The following is an 18,193-nucleotide window of genomic DNA, read 5'->3' on the forward strand; positions in this document are numbered from 1 at the left end:
GATGGTAAGATTCTTAAGGGAGGGACTGTCTTCCGTGTTATATTTGCAGCACCTTGCTCAAGCCTAGGCCTAGAACGTGCTCAATACATGTGGGTGGATGGGTAGATGGATGGATGGATGGGTAAGGAAGTGTAATCCAACCCCTTGATTTTATATATGAAGACCTTGGATGTCAGAGGGATCAAGTGACCTGCCAAAATCACAACAAGGCTCTAGAACAGTAGTCTTTGTAACGCACCACATCCTTTCGCTTCACTTAGTTTCTAGCCAGCGATTCAGATTCCTGTGCTCTGTCATCGTAATGGTAGCTGATGTTTGTCAGCTCAGCCAGGTATGGCACTTGGCACTTTACTGTCAGGCCTCTCAACAACCCCCAAAGGAATTATTGTCCTTATTTGTCTGTTGAGGAAAATAGGGTGCAGGGAGGAGAATGCTAAGGGCAGTGATATGAGGGGCAGAGGGAAGGAAGGCAGGATGGGAATCCAACCGTGTGTCTTTCAGTCACTGTTTTGGGGCCTGGTGCTCTTGGGTGGCCATACCCTCCTTAGACATTTGATAAGTTTTTGAACCTCTGTGAGCCTGAGTTCCTCACAGATAAAATGGTGGTGATAATATCTGTCATGCAGTGGTCTGTGAGGATTGAGTGTGGAGTGTACATAAAGCCCCAGCAGAATGTCCTGCTATCTATTGTATCCCTTTGGTTTTGACTTTGAGAGGTTGTTGTGGTTTTTCAATTTCAGGAGACGAAGTGTCCGTGCATTATGACCCCATGATTGCCAAGCTGGTTGTGTGGGCTGCAGATCGCCAGGCGGCCTTGACAAAACTGAGGTACCGCCTTCGTCAGTACCATGTGAGTGACGGGGGCCATGTCGGTGGCCCTGCTGCTCCCTGTATCTCTGCAGCCAGGCACGTCTGTCACGATTGGTCAGTCTTTGTCAGCTTATTTCCACCAACTACCCATATGTCACGATCAAAATAATTTCACTTGGGAGAATTTCCCATGGGTGTGAGTGAGGACTTCCTGATTTCAGCTAGAAAAGAAAGATTGCAGGACTGAAACTGTTAATATCAGTGTTATACTTCAGTGAAATCTGATAGGAAATTCCTCTTCATCCTGTTGATAAGGCCCGCTACACAAATGTGGCCTACAGTCTGGCATTATTTCCTCCAAAGGAAAATAATTATGTTCAGTTTTATCCATTTGATAGTTTGTTGCTTTTCTGTAGCACATTAATATTCTTAGTGCAGCTAGTCTCATACCAGCTGATTTGGCTTCATAGAAAGATTTCTTATTAACCCATGATATTCTGATTGTTACGTGTCATTGCTTGGATCAACCTCTGGTCTCTGTGGCTCCAACCACACTGGCCTCCTTGCCATTCCTTAGACACACACAGCATGGAGCCATGTGTTTCTGTTTTCTCTTCCAGAATGTTCTTCCCCAACATGATCACAGAACTCCCTCCGTCCCACCATCCTCAGCCACTGCTCACCTCCTCAAAGTCCTTTTAAGGCTGCCCATTTATTTTTTATTTATTTATTTATTATTTTTTTAAATATATCTTTATTGATTTCAGAGAGAGGAAAGGAGAGGGAGAGAGAGAGATAGAAACATCAATGATGAGAGAGTCATTGATCGGCTGCAGCCCGCAACCCGGGCATGTGCCCTGACCGGGAATCGAACCCTGATCGCCCAGATCCTAGGTCGACGCTTTAACCACTGAGCCACGCCTGGCCGGGCAAGACTGCCCATTTAAAATAGGATCCTTCGCCATTCTCTGTGCCCTTAGCCAGTCTTATTTTTCTTCGTATCACCTGACATTGTATTAGAACTTTATTTATAGATACTATTTATTATCTGTCCCTAGAATGTAAGCTCTGTGAGGGTAAGGACTTTGTGTGCTTTGTTCTTCACTGTGTTCCCAGTATCTCAATCAGGGTCTGGCACCTAAAAGGTGCTCAGTACATGGCAAATGAATGAATGAACAAATGAACGAATGAGTAAACTCAAGGCTCAGATAGCTGGTTCTACCCTTGATTCCATTTATTGGGCTCAGCTTTATACCTTTTTTATTTTTATATCAGTGTGTAAAATTTGGATTTTAGTGTTGGAAGGACACTCTCTTGAGGTTTAATCCTAACCCCTCCCCAGTGTAGTAACCCTGCCCTCCCTCCACTGCTGAGTGTTCCGAGTGGCAGGCCTTCAATATCTTGCCAATAAATCTCATTTAAGTTTCTTAACATTTCTCACTTTGCTGGCCTGAGTCAATTAAATGTCTTCTCCACATTACCTACACTAACACCATTTCCTGTGGCCTCTTCATCATAGTAAATGTAGTTTTAAGTGTTAAGTTCAGAAATACAGTGATGCTGAAGAGGGGTTTGGTTTGGTTTGGTTTGGTTTCCCTGAGGGTTGCTCATAGTAGAAAATACTTAGCAAAGGCGCAGAAGCCATGCAAACGCGCTGAATCTCGTCTTCCCCACTCACCGGGGACATGGGCTGGATTCTCTTCCTAGGTTGTCGGGCTGCAAACCAACATTGACTTCCTCCTCCGCCTGGCTGGCCACCCGGACTTCGCTGCTGGGAACGTGCACACTGATTTCATCCCTCAGCACAGCAAGGAGCTGCTGCCCGAGTGGAAGGCCGCGGCCAAGGAGTCTTTGTGCCAGGCAGCTCTGGGCCTCATCCTCAAGGAGAAAGCTGTGTCTGATGTTTTCCAAACTCAGCTGCAAGGTATGGAACGCGCGTCTGTTTCCTCTGCTTGTCAAGATTTTACGGATAATTACTGAACGTGCATTTCTTTCTTTATGCCACTCTTGCCTCCCTTCTCAGTGATTGACACCATCCTCTGCTAATGTGGTTTGTAGGATAAGTAGAGCTCTTCACATATTCTGGGTACACTCCATAAACACTTTAATTTAATTTAATTTTATTTTAAATACATCTTTATTGATTTCAGCAAGAGGAAGGGAAAGGGAGAGAGAGAGATAGAAACATCAATGATGGGAGAGTCATTGATCGGCTGCCTCCTGCACGCCCCCCACTGGGGATCGAGCCCACAACCTGGGTCTGTGCCCTCACCTCCGGGTATCAAACCGTGATCTCCTGGATCCTAGGTCGATGCTCTACCCGAGCCACACCAGGCCAGGCATCCCCCATAAACACTTTTAACCCTTTAAATATAACTTAACTAATCACCTAACAATTAGAGATGGATCTCTTTTCAGCCAACACTCGTTCCTGCGCAGCCCGCGCTGACTCCTTCCGACTTCTTTTGCCCACCACTCCCTACCACCTACTTTGCTGTCGCCTCTGTACCTGCGGCAACTTCCTGGGTCCTGGAGACTCTCAGATTCTGCTGGATTAACCAAGATTTATTGTTATTTCCTCCTCTCGTTTTTGACTCTGTGATCAAAGTTTTGACTAACTGGAGACCTGGGTACTTCACCGTGTCATAGAGCCGGAGCACGGGAAAGGCTGGCAGAGGTTCATCCTGACTGCCTCGTGCGTGCGTCCCCGCCTCAGCATCCCGCTAAGTTGTTGCCCAACTTCCTAACAATGGAAATTCATTAGCTTATTACAGTTTCTGTCAGTTCTCCTTTTAAACACTTCTTCCCTCTGAATGGAGCAAAACCGGAGCTCTCCCAAACTTGCTCCATGATATTTCCTTAAGCTCACTCTGACCTTTGGAACAAACAGGAAAAAAAAAATTGAATCCATTTATCTCTTCATTATTGTTAGGATTATTATATTATTATAGGATCCTATTATTAGGATCATTAATTTCTAGATTCTTTCAAGAAAGTTGTATTGAAAGCTTAAAATGTATAATTACATCTTTAGGAGATTTGTGCTCTATCCTCACTTTGTCCTGTTACATTAAATGAAGTGCAGCTAAATGTGCCCCATATGGCATTCCTAAGCCTGTACTTAGCATTTTTAGAATGCAGTGTCCTCTTACTCTCACTTTTTCTTTTTAAAAAAATTTATAACCAGCACGGATATGAACTTCAGAATAAATTGCTTCACTTTCGCTATGCTGTAGCTTCTGGATGTTGTCCAACAGAGGGTGTACGACCAAACACCTCTGGGTGGGCCAGTAACATGGGGAATAAGGGAGGCCAGGTGAAAGAAAAACGGTGAGTGGTAGAGATTTGGGTGACCCGGACTGATTCGCCCCAGCAAAAGGGATGGCCAGCCCTGGCTGGTTTGGCTCAGTGGTAGAGCGTCGGCCCGCAGAATGAAGGGTCCTGTGTTAGATTCTGGCCAAGGGCACATGCCTCGGTTACAGGCTTTGTCCTGGTCAGGGCTGGAGCAGGAGGCAACCAATTGATATGTCTCTCTCTCTCCCCTGTCCACTCTCTCTGAAAAGCAATGGAAAAAATATCTTGGAGTAAGGATTAAAAAAATTAAATTAAATTAAATTAAAAAGGGATGGCTACTGTGTGGCTCATGCCACCAGAGAATGAGACTGTAGGCTGCAGATATCTTCAGTTTTTAAGAGAAGCTGGGGTTTTTCATGTGAAATTTCCTGGGATGCAAATTGAAATATCTAATTTAAATTTAAAGCAATGAGAAGAACAAAGAAAAACATATTGGAGCTGCCAGTATAGGAACTGTGCTTTCTGTTTTCTTTTGTAAGGTATAAATTTAGTAGGCTTGATGTGCATAAATTTATTGTTGAATTTCTTCTAGATCAATATTCTCCATTTGCATCCAGCAGTGGGAAAAGACTGAATATCTCTTACACCAGAAACATGACTCTTAGGGATGGCGAAAACAGTAAGTGATGTTTTATTAGAAGAGAAATGTGCTTTATAGAAATATATCACATTTACCTGGAAAAAAAAATGAATTCAGCCTGGCCACAATCATTCAATTACACTTTAAGATCCGTGGCCTAAATATTGGTGCACTTATACCAAAAAGACAGAACTGAGGTGGTAGAGGTAATGATTTTTATTTTTCTTCATTACACTTTCTCTATATTTTGTAAATATTCTAAAAATATGTCATGAAACATACATGGCAAAATGACTGAAATGAAATTTGCCAGGATTTTAGTGAGGTTACCACTGGGTGGTGGGATTTGAGGTGATCTTTTCTCCTGTGCGGCTTTGTAATTTTTGAGAATGTATTACTTTTATTTTTTTTACCCTCCCCTCTCCTCCTGAGAATGTATTATTTTTAAATAAGAAAAACAGTATCCGAAACCACCCCAGGGAGGGAAGTGTACCCACTGTTCAGGCAGTGTTTCAGGTGGAAGTGGCTTATTGGAGAGCTGTAATTTATTAAGTGCCTTATCACATGTAAATTTTTACCTTTACAACTTAAATAAGGGGGAGTCACCATTATAGCCACATACAGCTGATGAAACAGAGGCACTGAAGGTGCAATAACTTACTCAATACTAGTAAATGGCAGAGCCATAATTGACACCTAATCTTTCTGACTCTGATTCCTATGCTATTTCCACCACTCTTTCAGTGGCAAATTGATTTTTTATTGCAAACTAATTTGAGTAGGCTCAGGGCTGATTTATTGTAACTGAGCTTAGGAGAGGCTGACACCTAAGCCAGAGGAGTTTATAAAATTTTGGCTGGAACAGTGCACCAGAGGAACCAGAATCATGTGGTAGCTGGGGGCTGCAGTACAGATTGCGTGGGAAGCCAGAGGGGTGCAGAGTCAGAGCTGGGAGGGCTGGGTAGCCTTGACGGTGAGTTATCCTTGAACTGTGACAGCTCCATAAAACACACCTATGAGATAGAACAGAATCTTCCTGCCAGCTCATCACAGCACCCTCCTCTTTACCTAGATTCTATGTAGACATCCACTCACTTCTTAACAGTCTTTGTTAACACAAGCTGACTGGGTTACAGCTCTTTAGATATCTTTTCATCCTGAGCCTAGATATCTGGTCATTACCTTAAGTGTACCGAGAGTACTTGGTAAGAAAGTTTGCAGACATCCCCTGTAGAGTGGCATTCTGCAAATGGGTAAGCTATCCATTTTATGCTGGTGTATTTATTCATTCCATCCCAAAAAACAGGACAAGATTTTCATCCAAAATATGGAAGTGCCTTGCTCTAGACTGAATATGCTGAGTACAAATATCAGCAGCAATACAATTTTAGTGGCCTCTTCAGCCTAAATTAAACGGAAAAATAGCCTGTGTGATTATAATTCAGATAAGCCACTGTGTTACTTGGCATGGATCTTCACAAAGGCACTGAGCAATGTTTTGAATTATATTGCATTTCTTAGAATTTTTTTAACTAACTAGCTAAATATATAATTGAAAAGCCAGCGTGATTGCTGTTCACTACTTCCTTTTGGCAGTGTTTTTCACCAATGATCCAGGTCTGAATGTAACCACTTTCAGAAATGTTATGCTAATCAGCAATGACTATGGTTAAATGAGGGCGCACCAAACAAGAGGTCTAAGAGCCCAGAAGCATTGACGAATCTAAAGTAGAACCAACTCTTAACAATCTCAGCGAGAATGACCAAGTATTGTATATAATCGGGGCTCGGAAGATATTCTCACTTTGTTACTAGTGGCCATGTTTCACTGATCCCCTCCCTGCCCTCAATAATAATAACAATAATAGCTAAGATTTATTTTTTGATATATGTCAGATATTGTGTTAAGTGCTTTTCATGAATTATTTCTTTTGCATTTTCAAAACAGGCCAGTGAAATTGGTGTTATTACTAGTGTCAACTTTATAAAGTTTTTATAAAAGACTTAGAGAGAAGGATAATTTTCTTACAAGCACACCAAAAGTAATTGGTAGAGCCAGAATTTGAACCCACACTTTAGAGTACATGTGCTTACCTAACACTGCTTCATGCTAAACTTTCATACCTATTAAATATATAAGAGGATATTTAAGATTCTCTTTTGGGATATCAAGAGATATCTAGGAGAGGGAGAAACAAGATGAGTTACCCTGTAAAATATACAAGAATTTAGACTTTTTCTGGCTGTGACTTTACTATGATTCTAATGGCATTCATGTCATTTAAATACTTTTTTATGTTTTATAAATTGAAAGAAAACTCATCTGGGGTAATTGGATGCATTTTCTCTTAAAAGGGGTTAAAGATGTTGACAAGATACAGGGTGGAGAAGTTTCATTCATTCATACATTCAGTACAAAATTTTTGAAGAAGCAGATATTCTGAATAATGTAAAGAAGAGAAAAAAAGGTGCCTTTATCCCTGTATTTTTCTCTTAAGGAATTTACCACCTGGCAGAGAAGTGTGTGAGTGTTGGGAAGATGGGTGGTGTCGGCTGATAATGTAGGCCCTGGAGTTAGTCAGTATGGGTTTGAATTCTGGCTCTTGCTGTCTGTGACCCTTGGGCAAGTCACATACTCTGTAAGCAGAAAGTATCCTCAGCCGTATATGGGCATGATAGTGGGAATTACTTCCTTGTGTTGTTGTAGATATTAAATGAAACAACACATGTAAAGCACTTAGCTCATTGTATGGCATTTCACAGGCAGTCGATAAACATTAACTCTCATCATCATCATCATCAAACTATTGCCTTGCTACTATGGAAAGAACAAAGGAGATATGTATGTCACATGTTAACTAAAATAAAGTTGGTTGCAGAACAATATGTATAACAATGTCCTATTTTTATAAAAGAAAAATACAAACTTGAATGTGCATTTTGAAAGGTCCAAAAGGATTCACACATTCAAGTGTTTAATAGGACTTACATCTGGGCAACTGGGAGGACTTTTTATTTTTGCAATTTTTAAAACAAATGATGCAGAGAACTATCACTTTATCATAACCCGGGATGAGGGGAGAATCATAATGGCATTTATATGCAGAAGTCTAAATGTACAGCGGAGAGGGGATTCACTCACCTAGACAGGCTCTTCCCAAGTGAGCAGGATGTGAAGGAGGGCGGGGGCTCGGGCGGAGGGGCCTGGTCATGGGAAAGATGGAGACTCGTAGAGAATAGGAATCGGTCCATTCTCCCGCCGGGTTGGACATAGGGCTGAGTAGAAGAACGGTGGGAAAGAAGACTGAGAGCTTTGTGCTCTCGGTACAAAGCCAAGTATGTTGAATGTGGTCGGGACACGCTAGGAAGCATCAGCTGGAAGGGTCGAGACTGGAGCAGGAAGTCCTAGGAGCACCCCTCAGGTCAGCCAGGCCTGAGGCCCACTGTCTGCAGCAGGGCGGCGTGGAAGAAATGGGTAGGACGGGCGTTCAAAGGGAAGAATTTGGTGGCTTTTTGGTGACTGTTGGAGGCAGAAAGCAAAGGAGAAGGAGAGGCAAGAACGACAGGTTTTAAACCTGGATGGCAAGGGGAATAACATTGCTAGTTGTGGAGCTCACAGGTCAGCAGGGAAAGCAGGTGGAGGTGGGAGAAGATTTGTTGGACCCACTGTGTCCATTTTAGAGTAGGGATGGAACATTTAGCTGTCATGACTTAGAGTTTTGGGGAAGGAAGTTTGGAGCTGGAAACAGATTTGAACTGGCGGCATCAAAATCATGGCTGAAGTATCAGGACTTGATGAAATGACTTTGGTCTGCATTCTCTACCCCACAGAAGTTTTGATTTCCATCTCCCAGGATAGTCTTTAACCAATTCTTTAGTCACATAATAATATGAGTACATTGTTTATTACATTTGTATAGCCCGTTACAGTTTATAAAGTACTTTCACATTGATGTAATCATTGTTACATCTCGTCTATTTAATGGGTTGAATGGATCAGAGAATCAAGACTCAGAGATTTTAAATGACTTAGTCAAATCAGAGGTGATCACGCCACACAGATGGCAGATTTGGGTCTTAAACCAGAACTTTGTCCCATCTAATTGCATTTTTTGCTATAACACTGCAGCCTTTCTTGTAGAGGGAAACATATCTAAAATAGCCTACAACCTTAAAAAGCTAAACTCCATTTCTAAACAAGAAAAGTTTGAAATTCACCTCTATTGAAACCTGCCTGGTAAGTGTTTTGGTGTTTGTTTGTTTGTTTTTAAATCTTTATTGCCAGGGAGTTAACAGATGTTAATACCACTAACAGCTAGTTATCTTTATATTGAAAGTTGGATTTTTGGAATCTCAGTTACTGAATAAATGAAGGTCTTCTAATTTTGTTTTATTTTTTTCCCTGGAAGATATAGCCATAGCTGTAACATATAACCATGATGGGTCATATAGCATGCAGGTAAGCCTTACTGGTTTTGTTCTACAGTTCACAGCTAAATCTGATCTCTCTCATGCTGAGAATGGTCTTTTTACACTCTCCAGTTTCTCTTAAGCTACTGACTATTACATCTATAGTTAGGAGAATGTCATGTGCTTTCATTTCAGACCAATTTGAGGAAATTACCCCCTATACATTTTCTGATAGTTTACTCAGTTTGGCTGTGATTCAAAACTTGGCACCAAAAAAAAAATATCTTTGAATCAGACATCTACCAAGCCCCTGAAGTGTGTGGATGTATTTGTATCTAAAGCAGCAATTCTCAAACTTTTTGGTCTCAGGACCCCTATACTTTCTTTCTTTTTTTTTTTTTATATATATCTTTATTGATTTCAGAGAGAGGAAAGGAGAGGGGGAGAGAGAGAGAGAAACATCAATGATGAGTCATTGATCGGTTGCCTCTTGCACGCCCCCGACTGGGGATCGAGCCCGCAACCCGGGCATGTGCCCTGACCGGGAATCAAACCCCGATCGCCTGGATCCTAGGTCGAACTCAGCCGCTGAGCCACTCCCGGCTGGGCCCTATACTTTCTTAAAAATCACAGAGACTCCCTAAAGAGCTTTGTTTGAATTAGTTACATCTATTAAATTTTACTCTACAGAAAATTAAACTGAGAATATTTTTTATTTTAATGTATATTTTTAAATATAAGTAACAAAATTTACCATTTTAACCATTTTTAAGTGTCCAATTCAGTGGCATTACATTCACATTGTTATGCAACCATCACCACATTAGTCCATAGAACTTTCCTCTTGCAAAACTGAAACACTGTGTCCATTAAACAGTAGCACCACACTGCTCCTTTTCCCCCAGCCACTGCCAGCTTTGTGTCTCTATGAATTGATTGCTAGGTAAAATCATTCAGCATTTGTCCTTTTGTGACTGGCTTATTTCACGTAACATAATGTCTTTAAAGTTCTTCCATGTTCTATCATGTGTCCAAATTTCCTTCCCTTTTAAGGCCTACTAATAGTTTATTGAATGTGTATACCACTTTGTTTATCCATTAATCTATTGATGGACACTTGGGTTGCTTCCACCTTTTTGGCTTTTGTGAATAATGGTACTATGAACATAGGTGTAGAAATATCTCTTCGAGACCCTGTTTTCAGTTCTCTCAGGCATATACCCAGAAGTAGAATTTCTGGATCATAAATATAGTAGTTTTGTTTTTAATTTTTTGAGGAACTACCATACTGTTTTCCATAGTGGCTGCACGATTTAACATTCCCAAGAGCAGTGCACAAGGGTTCCAGTTTTTCCACATTCTTGCCAACGTGTATTTTGGTTTTTGTCTTCTTTTTTATAAAATCCATCCTAATGGGTGTAAAGTAGTATTTCATTGTGGTTTTGATTTGCATTTTTCTGATGAGCATCTTTTCATGTGCTAACTGGCCATTTATATATCTTTTCAGCAATGTGTGTCAAATCCTTTGCCCATTTTTTAAAAAGCAGACTGGTTTTGTTGTTGTTGAGTTGTAGGATAAATTGAGACAAGTCTAAAACCTAAGATTACACAAGCACACATTCCATTGCTGCAGAGTGATAACATTATCGCATGTCCTGCATCTCTGAACATTCCACTGTATACTTGTGAAAGAATGTGGCTTAAAAAGGGCAAATTACATTAGTATTATTATGAAATAGTTAGATTTTATGGACTCCCTGAAAGAACCCCAAGTGATCCACAGGTCATACTTTGAGAATCTTTAGTCAAAATTTTTATGCTAACCCTCAATTAAAAGAAGTCCATTACACTGGCAAAATGAAATGCTGAAAGGGTTAAAAAGCAATGTGAGATCCCTGGCGGGTTTGGCTCAGTGGTTAGAGTGTCAGCCTATGGATTGAAGGGACCCAGGTTCGATTCCAGCCATGGAATCAGATGTGCCTGGGTTGCAGGCTTCATCCAGTCGGGGCGTGTGCGGGAGGCAACCAGTCGATGTGTCTCTCTCATATCCATGTTTCTCTCTCTCTCCCCCCCCTTCCACTCTTTCTGAAACAACAATGGAAAAAATATCCTCGGGTGAGGATTACCCTCCCCCCCCCCAGAAAACAATGTGAGAACTCAACCAGATTCCTGTAGAAAGGTGCAGATTCAGAGAGTAGAGTAAATCAAGAGCTAAGAGATTTCAAATCCTGCAGAACAGACTCGTTGGTGATGAGCTTTAGGTTGCCCCACATCCCAAGACACAGTGCTTCTCCTTCTCTGAGAGTCAGAAAAATTATGGGAAGTTTACCTCCTCTAAGGTACGAGAGCTGTAATTCAAATTGGTACCTCTGGGGGGGAGTTGTTTTGTTTTTTCCTTTCTTTTAATTTGTCAAATACAGTTGACATACAGTATTTTATGAGTTTTAGGTGCACAACGTAGTGATTAGACCTTTATATAACTTACAAAGTGATCACCCCCATAAGTCTGGTACCATCTGACACCCACATAGTTAACACAGTATTATTGACTCTACTCCCTGTGCTGTACTTTACAGCCCTATGACTCTTCATTCCCTTTTAAAAATAACTTCAGTCTCGTAAAGCTATCTGGGGAGCCTTTGTGCTGTTCAATATACCAAAATTGAGAACTTTATAAGTATTTTAAATGTTATATAATAAATTTTATATCCTATTGGTTTTGGGACCCCTTTTTGTCCCTTGACAAATGGTAAATTGGCAGATTGTTCTGACCTGCTCATGGAACTATGTTCACGAATTTAGAAGGTGCTATTGTAAAACTTTAAACAAAACTGTTCCCAATCTTACCTTTATGCCCTGAGAATGCTACAGAGTTTCAAATGGCCATTTGAGTAGGTTACAAAGCAGAGTAAAATGTCACATTTAATTTAGGATAGATGAAAGCAATGTATAAATACTGCAATATGACCTGTTTCACCTCAGCCTACATAATATGGTTGAAAAGAATAACCGCAGGATTTTGACACTAACATCATGGGAATTGAGATGAAAAAGAAAGGGGAGATTTAAATGGATTTTTTGTATGTAAGGGAAATTTTGTTTGAGTATATATGTGAGAAAACATTATTTAAAACAGAAAGGTTTCATGTCCTTTTGCCAGCTGCCTTGAAAGGTTACTTGTGAAATCTGTTCTTTGGCACTCTCTCTTAGAGTGAGAAAATTATGGTCAATATCCAGCTAATTTATCTCCTTAAATCATAACTGAAACCCATAAATTGGATCTACATGCTGGTGAGATAAAAGAAATACCATCTAATCATGTGGTTCTGGCTTTTTTCATTCCTGACTTTGGCACAGTAAAACTAAACCTGACTTTGGGTACTCAGAAATGAATACAAGCATGTAATATATACACTCAACCAAATTTTAATAAGTTTGCTTAATTTTATTTGTATTTCTATTTTGCATTTATTACTATTGTTATGTGAATGTTTATCTGTAGCATTATGAGCGCTATGAATATGTTATATAATTGTGTTTCTATCTAGAGTATTTTGTTAATGAATCTTAGGGGGAAAGTTTCCACATAACTCGTTAAAAAACCATTTTACCTATTACCTTTGAAACTATTAAAAATAAGGAGTTAATTCTTATTTTATTAATTATGTGGGGTTGTTCATTTATATTAACTGTCTTTCTGTTTTTCCTTTTTTTCAGATTGGAGATAAAACTTTCCAAGTCCTTGGTGACCTTCACAGTGAGGGAGACAGCACTTACCTGAAATGTTCTATTAATGGAGTTTCTAGTAAAACTAAGCTAATTATCCTGGAAAACACAATTTACCTGTTTTCTGTGGTAAGGTCTCTTCTTTGTAATAACACTGTTGGTGTTTGGGAGAAAATCGCTTGACCAGAGGCAAAGGGACTAGAAAGATCCCCTTCCTTCAATTGCTGCTGTCACCTTTTCTCTGTGTCTCCCTCTCCACTCGGTTTCTTTGCCATGTCCCTGCCTCCTCTTGTTCTCTTGTTCACAAGGCTCTCATTGATAGACACATATCTGTTTTCTTCCTTTAATTCTAAAATGTCCTTACACCCTTCTTGTCACACTGTCTCCCTGCTCAGTGCGCCTGTCCTCTCAGGGAGCTGATGCCTTAACACTTTCCCCAGCCACCATGCCCCTGGCACTTGGCATCTGGGGTTTGGGAGGAGGTGTCCCAGCCGTTCCCCGTGGGCAAGGCGCGCAGCAGGAAGGGGGTGGGTGCGTGGAGTTCTCTTGGCAGATGGCAGAGGCAGGTCGCATGGATTTGGCTAGGAGTTTATTACGAGACCTTAGTGTTCTGCATGGACAGAAGAAAGAACGGCTTGTCAAAGGCCCTGTGGCCCCTTCGGGGCCTTCTCACATTCAGGAACCACCGTACAGATCACGGTGCGTAGTGATGAGATGCCTCTAGCACTCAGGCAGAGCGTATTGAGTCAGGGATGGCTCACCTTGCCAGGCCTTCCTTCCCCTAGTCCCTGCTGTGACCATGCGACGGAAGAGGCGGCGTGGTGAGTGGTGAGGAGCGTAAGTTCTAAACCATGAAGCTGCTTCGACTCAGGCTCTGGCTTTCCCACTGAGCAGCTGCGTGGCCTTGGGCTTCAGCTGCCCCGTCTGTAAACAGGAATAATAACAACACCTGCCTCACAAGCTTATTGAGACGAATATATATATATGTATTTGTTAAGAATAGTTCCTGGCTCAGACTAAGCACCTGATAGTGGGGCTGCTGCTAACAATGGCTTCCAGACAGTGGCCGACAGTTACCTGTATTGATTCCTCGCACCCCCTCTGAGGCCCGTGCAGCATTGCTCCTGTGCAATGGGAAACCAGAACTGAGAGAGGTGCAGTAATGTGCTCACGGTCACAGAGCTGGATTAGAACCCTGGTCCTAAACATGACTAACATTGAACAGATAGCTTGACAGCCATCGTTACATCAGGTGCATCAGTAAAATTACAGCAATAAAACCTTGATTTCATTTCTGGCTTGATCCCTAATTATAGGAAGGAACTATTCGGTTGGGCATTCCAGTCCCCAAATACTTGTCTTCAGAGAGCTCAGAAGGAACTCAGGGAAGTACCATAGCCCCCATGGCTGGAACCATCGAGAAGGTAATCTTGTGAATGTATGTAGAGTAATGTCCAGTAAGGCAGAATGAATGTCTTTGTTGAATTTTGCCATATAGATTTCTTTTCTCCTCTCTAAATCTTACTCATTGGAAAGCATTCATTTCAAGAAATCAAGAGACTCTATGATAGATTCAAGTTCTATATTATAGTCTTCAGTGAAAATACCCATTTACCTAATTTATGGGTATTTTTATGGTTAATTTATTATAAACACTGTTACAAATTTTGAAAATGGGAATTTCCATAAGAGTACAAATAATTTAACTTGTCTTGTTATGATTAAAATGGAGTATTCACCAAGCATTATTCAAAAGGGCTGTTTTTTAAAAATATGTTTTTACTGATTTTAGAGGGAGAGGAAAGGAGAGGGAGAGAGATAGAAACATCAATGATGAGAGAGAGTCATTGATCGGCTGCCTCCTACACACCCCCTACTGAGGATCAAGCCCAAAACCTGGGCATGTGCCTTGACCGGAATCAAACTGGCAACCTCAACGCTCAACCAACTGAGCCTCATCTGCCAGGGCAAAACGGCTGTTTTTTACTGTTAGATTTAACAGCAAACAATTTATCATGAAATAATGACATTTTCCCTAATGGACAGACTTGCGTCAGTGTTGAAATTGTAAGGCCAGTGTTGGTGAAGCACAGCGCAGTTCGGTGTCCAGGGCAGTGTGTAGTCAGAGTTGAGGTCCATGCTGATAACCCCTCGAGTGGGAATAGATCAGTCGTGTCCTTTCATATACTTGAATATAGTAGAATCCCCCAAGTGTACTTAAGTCTTAAAAATTCAACTGTATATTCTTGGTACCTTCCAAAAAAGAAGAAGGAAAACGATTTAAGTAGTTCGAGTGATTTCCCCAGCCGTCCCCCCAGACCGTTTGCCTCAGAGGCAGCGGGAGTGGAGGCTTCGATCCGCCTTTCACTCCTTCGCCCTTGTCCCCACAGGCCTCCCATGGCGTGGGCGTTGCTGCATTGGGTGCACAGCAGGGCCTTACGTTTAAAGGTGCCTGTTTTCCCCGTCACTGGCCCCTAAACCCAGACCATTGATTTCGTCGGACACTAAAGCCTCACCCAGTATTGAGTGACTTCGGGGTCTTTCAAGGCTGCTTCTCATTTTTCACGAGTTTTGTTCTACGCGTTGACTTTGGAGCCTAACTCTACTGTGTGGCATTTCCAAACACTCCTTTGTTACCATGTTGACAAAAAACCCAGGAGACTGTATGGGATATATGAGTTCATTTAGACACATAAAAAGGAAAATCAAGATATTTTTCTGGGGTTGCCAGTCAGTATGATTCTTTCACATGAAGATTGTTGGTGCAAGTACTGCACCGGGCCGTGAGGACTTGAAACACTCCTAGACATCCTAAGAACTAAAGAAAGTTAGGCAGGGCCCTCTGCTCTGACTGCGGTGAAGACCTTCAAGTACAGTAGTCCTCCCCTGTTGGTGGTATGTTTTGTCTACACATTCATGAAAAAACAAAGGGGTCTCAAGATATATAAGATGTACTAATCTGATTCAAGAAAGACTAGATGCCTTGGGGGCTGGGGACGGGGAACTAAGTAGTGCCTGCCGCTGACAGCAGTGCCAGCAATGCCAGGCTGACCTGTAGGTCTCCTATTGTACCTTTGTCTTGGCAGACAAGACAGCCACAGACTCATGCTTCTGCTGTGTTCATTTATGTATCAGCTTGGACCACGAGGGACCTCTGTGTTTCCAAGTATTAACCTGCCACTCTGAACCTCTAGGTGTTTGTAAAAGCTGGAGACAAAGTTAAAGCTGGAGATTCCCTCATGGTCATGATCGCCATGAAGATGGAGGTAAGTGCAGTCATGAGTTCAGTTGCCAAGTAAACTTTGGGCAGTAGCAGACCTAATGGTTCTTTTCCCTTATTTAGTGAGTTAATACCATTTTAAATATTCAGAGCCATGGATTGATGAAGCATTAACTGCAGGAAAAAAACCCCAAAACATTCTTCTCATTTTAATTTTGTGAAATCGCATTTGTCATTTGATTCTGAAATTAATGAAATTATCAGTAGCTTAGATTCAGGCAGTAACCCAACTGAATATTCGCTGTGGGTATTTTCCAGGGCCAGACCTAGGGTGCCAACTATCAGTATCAAAGTGAAAACCTCAGTCGAATTAAATTAGCTATTTAGGTTTTAAACTGGTTGGAAATTGTAGGCCAGTAGTTCTCAGGCTTGGCCGCATATTGTAGTCACCTGGGAGCTTTTAAAAACTACTTGCCCACACCAGTTGACCTGGGATCTCCCATAGAGGGGCCTGAAGATCAGTTGTTTTTAAAAGCTTCCCAGGTGAGATTATACTGTGAAGCTTGGGAGCATCCCAGTTAGTGACCTTGAGTGGGTTATAGGTGTGTCAGCCCCCAAGCGCTCCTTGAAAATGTTATTTTCTCTGTGAACTGAGATATGAAAAAGGTTGGGAAACACTGATAGACAACGAAACAATTGGCTTCATTTTTCACTTTGAGTCTGACTTGGGTGTGTGAGTGATCCCCTAGTGTCATCACCATTGCTTGTCATGTCTTGTGTTTCTGCAGCACACCATAAAGGCTCCAAAGGACGGCACCATCAAGAAGGTGTTCTACAAAGAAGGCTCTCAGGCCAAGAGACACGCTCCTTTAGTCGAGTTTGAGTAAGAGGAATCTGACGGAAAGGAAGCAGGATACACTCCCATCAAAGAAATGGCCAGTGAAGCAGTATCCTAAGTACAGTATCTCTACACCCAAAAGAGCAAGTGCCTTCCTGCTTCTCTTGGGGTCTGATAAACAGCAGTTTTCCTAAATGATTTTATGATTGTGTCAAAGCCCTTTCATATTTGAGAATCATACACTTGGATCACAAATAATAAATGATCTTGAAATATTTCATACTAATAAAATTGAATTATACTTTTTTATTGGAAGCTAATATGGCTTGTTTCTGCCTCAAATTTTATACAATGTGGTATCTTTTGGGAAGTTGGGCAGCAACATTATCAGAAGGGAATGAGTAGAAAAGGTCATTTAACTGAATTATTTCCCAGTTACAATCATGATAAAAATGACAGTAACATATTTCAGAGACAAACGACATAGAGCTAAACTCACCAAGGTTTTATTTTCACCAACTTATTAGGGAGTTTATAGGCATGTTATCTCTTGTCTTTGTGATTGGAACATTTCTGTCTAGACTGCTTCTACCTTTATTGCATTTTCTAAGGTTGTGCAAATGTATATACAGTCTTGCACCACTTAATGACAGATGCTGTACTAAATACTGTAGGCAGTTGTAACACAGTCGTAAATACTTGTGTACCTAACCATATCTAAACGTAGAAAATGTACAGTAAAAATATGCTATAAAAGATGTTAAAAATATATACTTGTATAGGGCACTTACCATGGATGGAGCTTGCAGGACTGGCAGTGTCACTGAGTGAGCGGTGAATGATTGTGAAGGCCTAGGACACTACTGTATACTACTGTAGACTTCACAAATACTGCACACTTAGGATATACTAAATTTATTTAAAATTTTTTCTTCAATAATAAATTAACCTTAGCTTACGCTACCATTTTTACTTTGTAAACTTCAATGTTTAAAAAATTTTTTGGCTTTTTTAATAACACTTAGTTTAAAACACAAGCACATTATATAGCTGTGCAAAAATATTGTTTCTTTATATCCTTAGTCTATAAGCTTTTTTCTATTTGTTTACTTTTTAAAACATTTTTTGTTAAAAACTAAGACAAAAACACATATTTAGCCTAGGCCTACACAGGGTCAGGACCATCAAGATGTGTCTTCCACATCCACAACTTGTTCCACTGAAATGTCTTTGGGGCAGAAACATTTGGGGACCT

The 18,193-nt window shown here is 41.0% G+C and overlaps 1 protein-coding gene across 1 annotated transcript in view; it reads left to right on the top strand.

Moving 5' to 3' along the window:
* MCCC1 (methylcrotonyl-CoA carboxylase subunit 1) overlaps nucleotides 1-17,266 on the top strand; it is a 53,178-nt gene extending 35,912 nt beyond the window's left edge. Inside the window, exons 12-19 of the mRNA XM_016218070.2 lie at nucleotides 741-850; nucleotides 2,518-2,734; nucleotides 4,697-4,783; nucleotides 9,154-9,203; nucleotides 12,872-13,009; nucleotides 14,197-14,304; nucleotides 16,075-16,146; nucleotides 16,889-17,266. Of these exons, the coding sequence (XP_016073556.2) occupies nucleotides 741-850; nucleotides 2,518-2,734; nucleotides 4,697-4,783; nucleotides 9,154-9,203; nucleotides 12,872-13,009; nucleotides 14,197-14,304; nucleotides 16,075-16,146; nucleotides 16,889-16,987 (881 nt within the window). The 3' untranslated portion in view covers nucleotides 16,988-17,266. The remainder of the gene's footprint in view (nucleotides 1-740; nucleotides 851-2,517; nucleotides 2,735-4,696; nucleotides 4,784-9,153; nucleotides 9,204-12,871; nucleotides 13,010-14,196; nucleotides 14,305-16,074; nucleotides 16,147-16,888) is intronic.
* Nucleotides 17,267-18,193: the final 927 nt, after the last annotated feature.

Source organism: Miniopterus natalensis, chromosome 6 (genome assembly GCF_054644295.1).
Source record: "Miniopterus natalensis isolate mMinNat1 chromosome 6, mMinNat1.hap1, whole genome shotgun sequence".
Classification (NCBI taxonomy): domain Eukaryota; kingdom Metazoa; phylum Chordata; class Mammalia; order Chiroptera; family Miniopteridae; genus Miniopterus; species Miniopterus natalensis.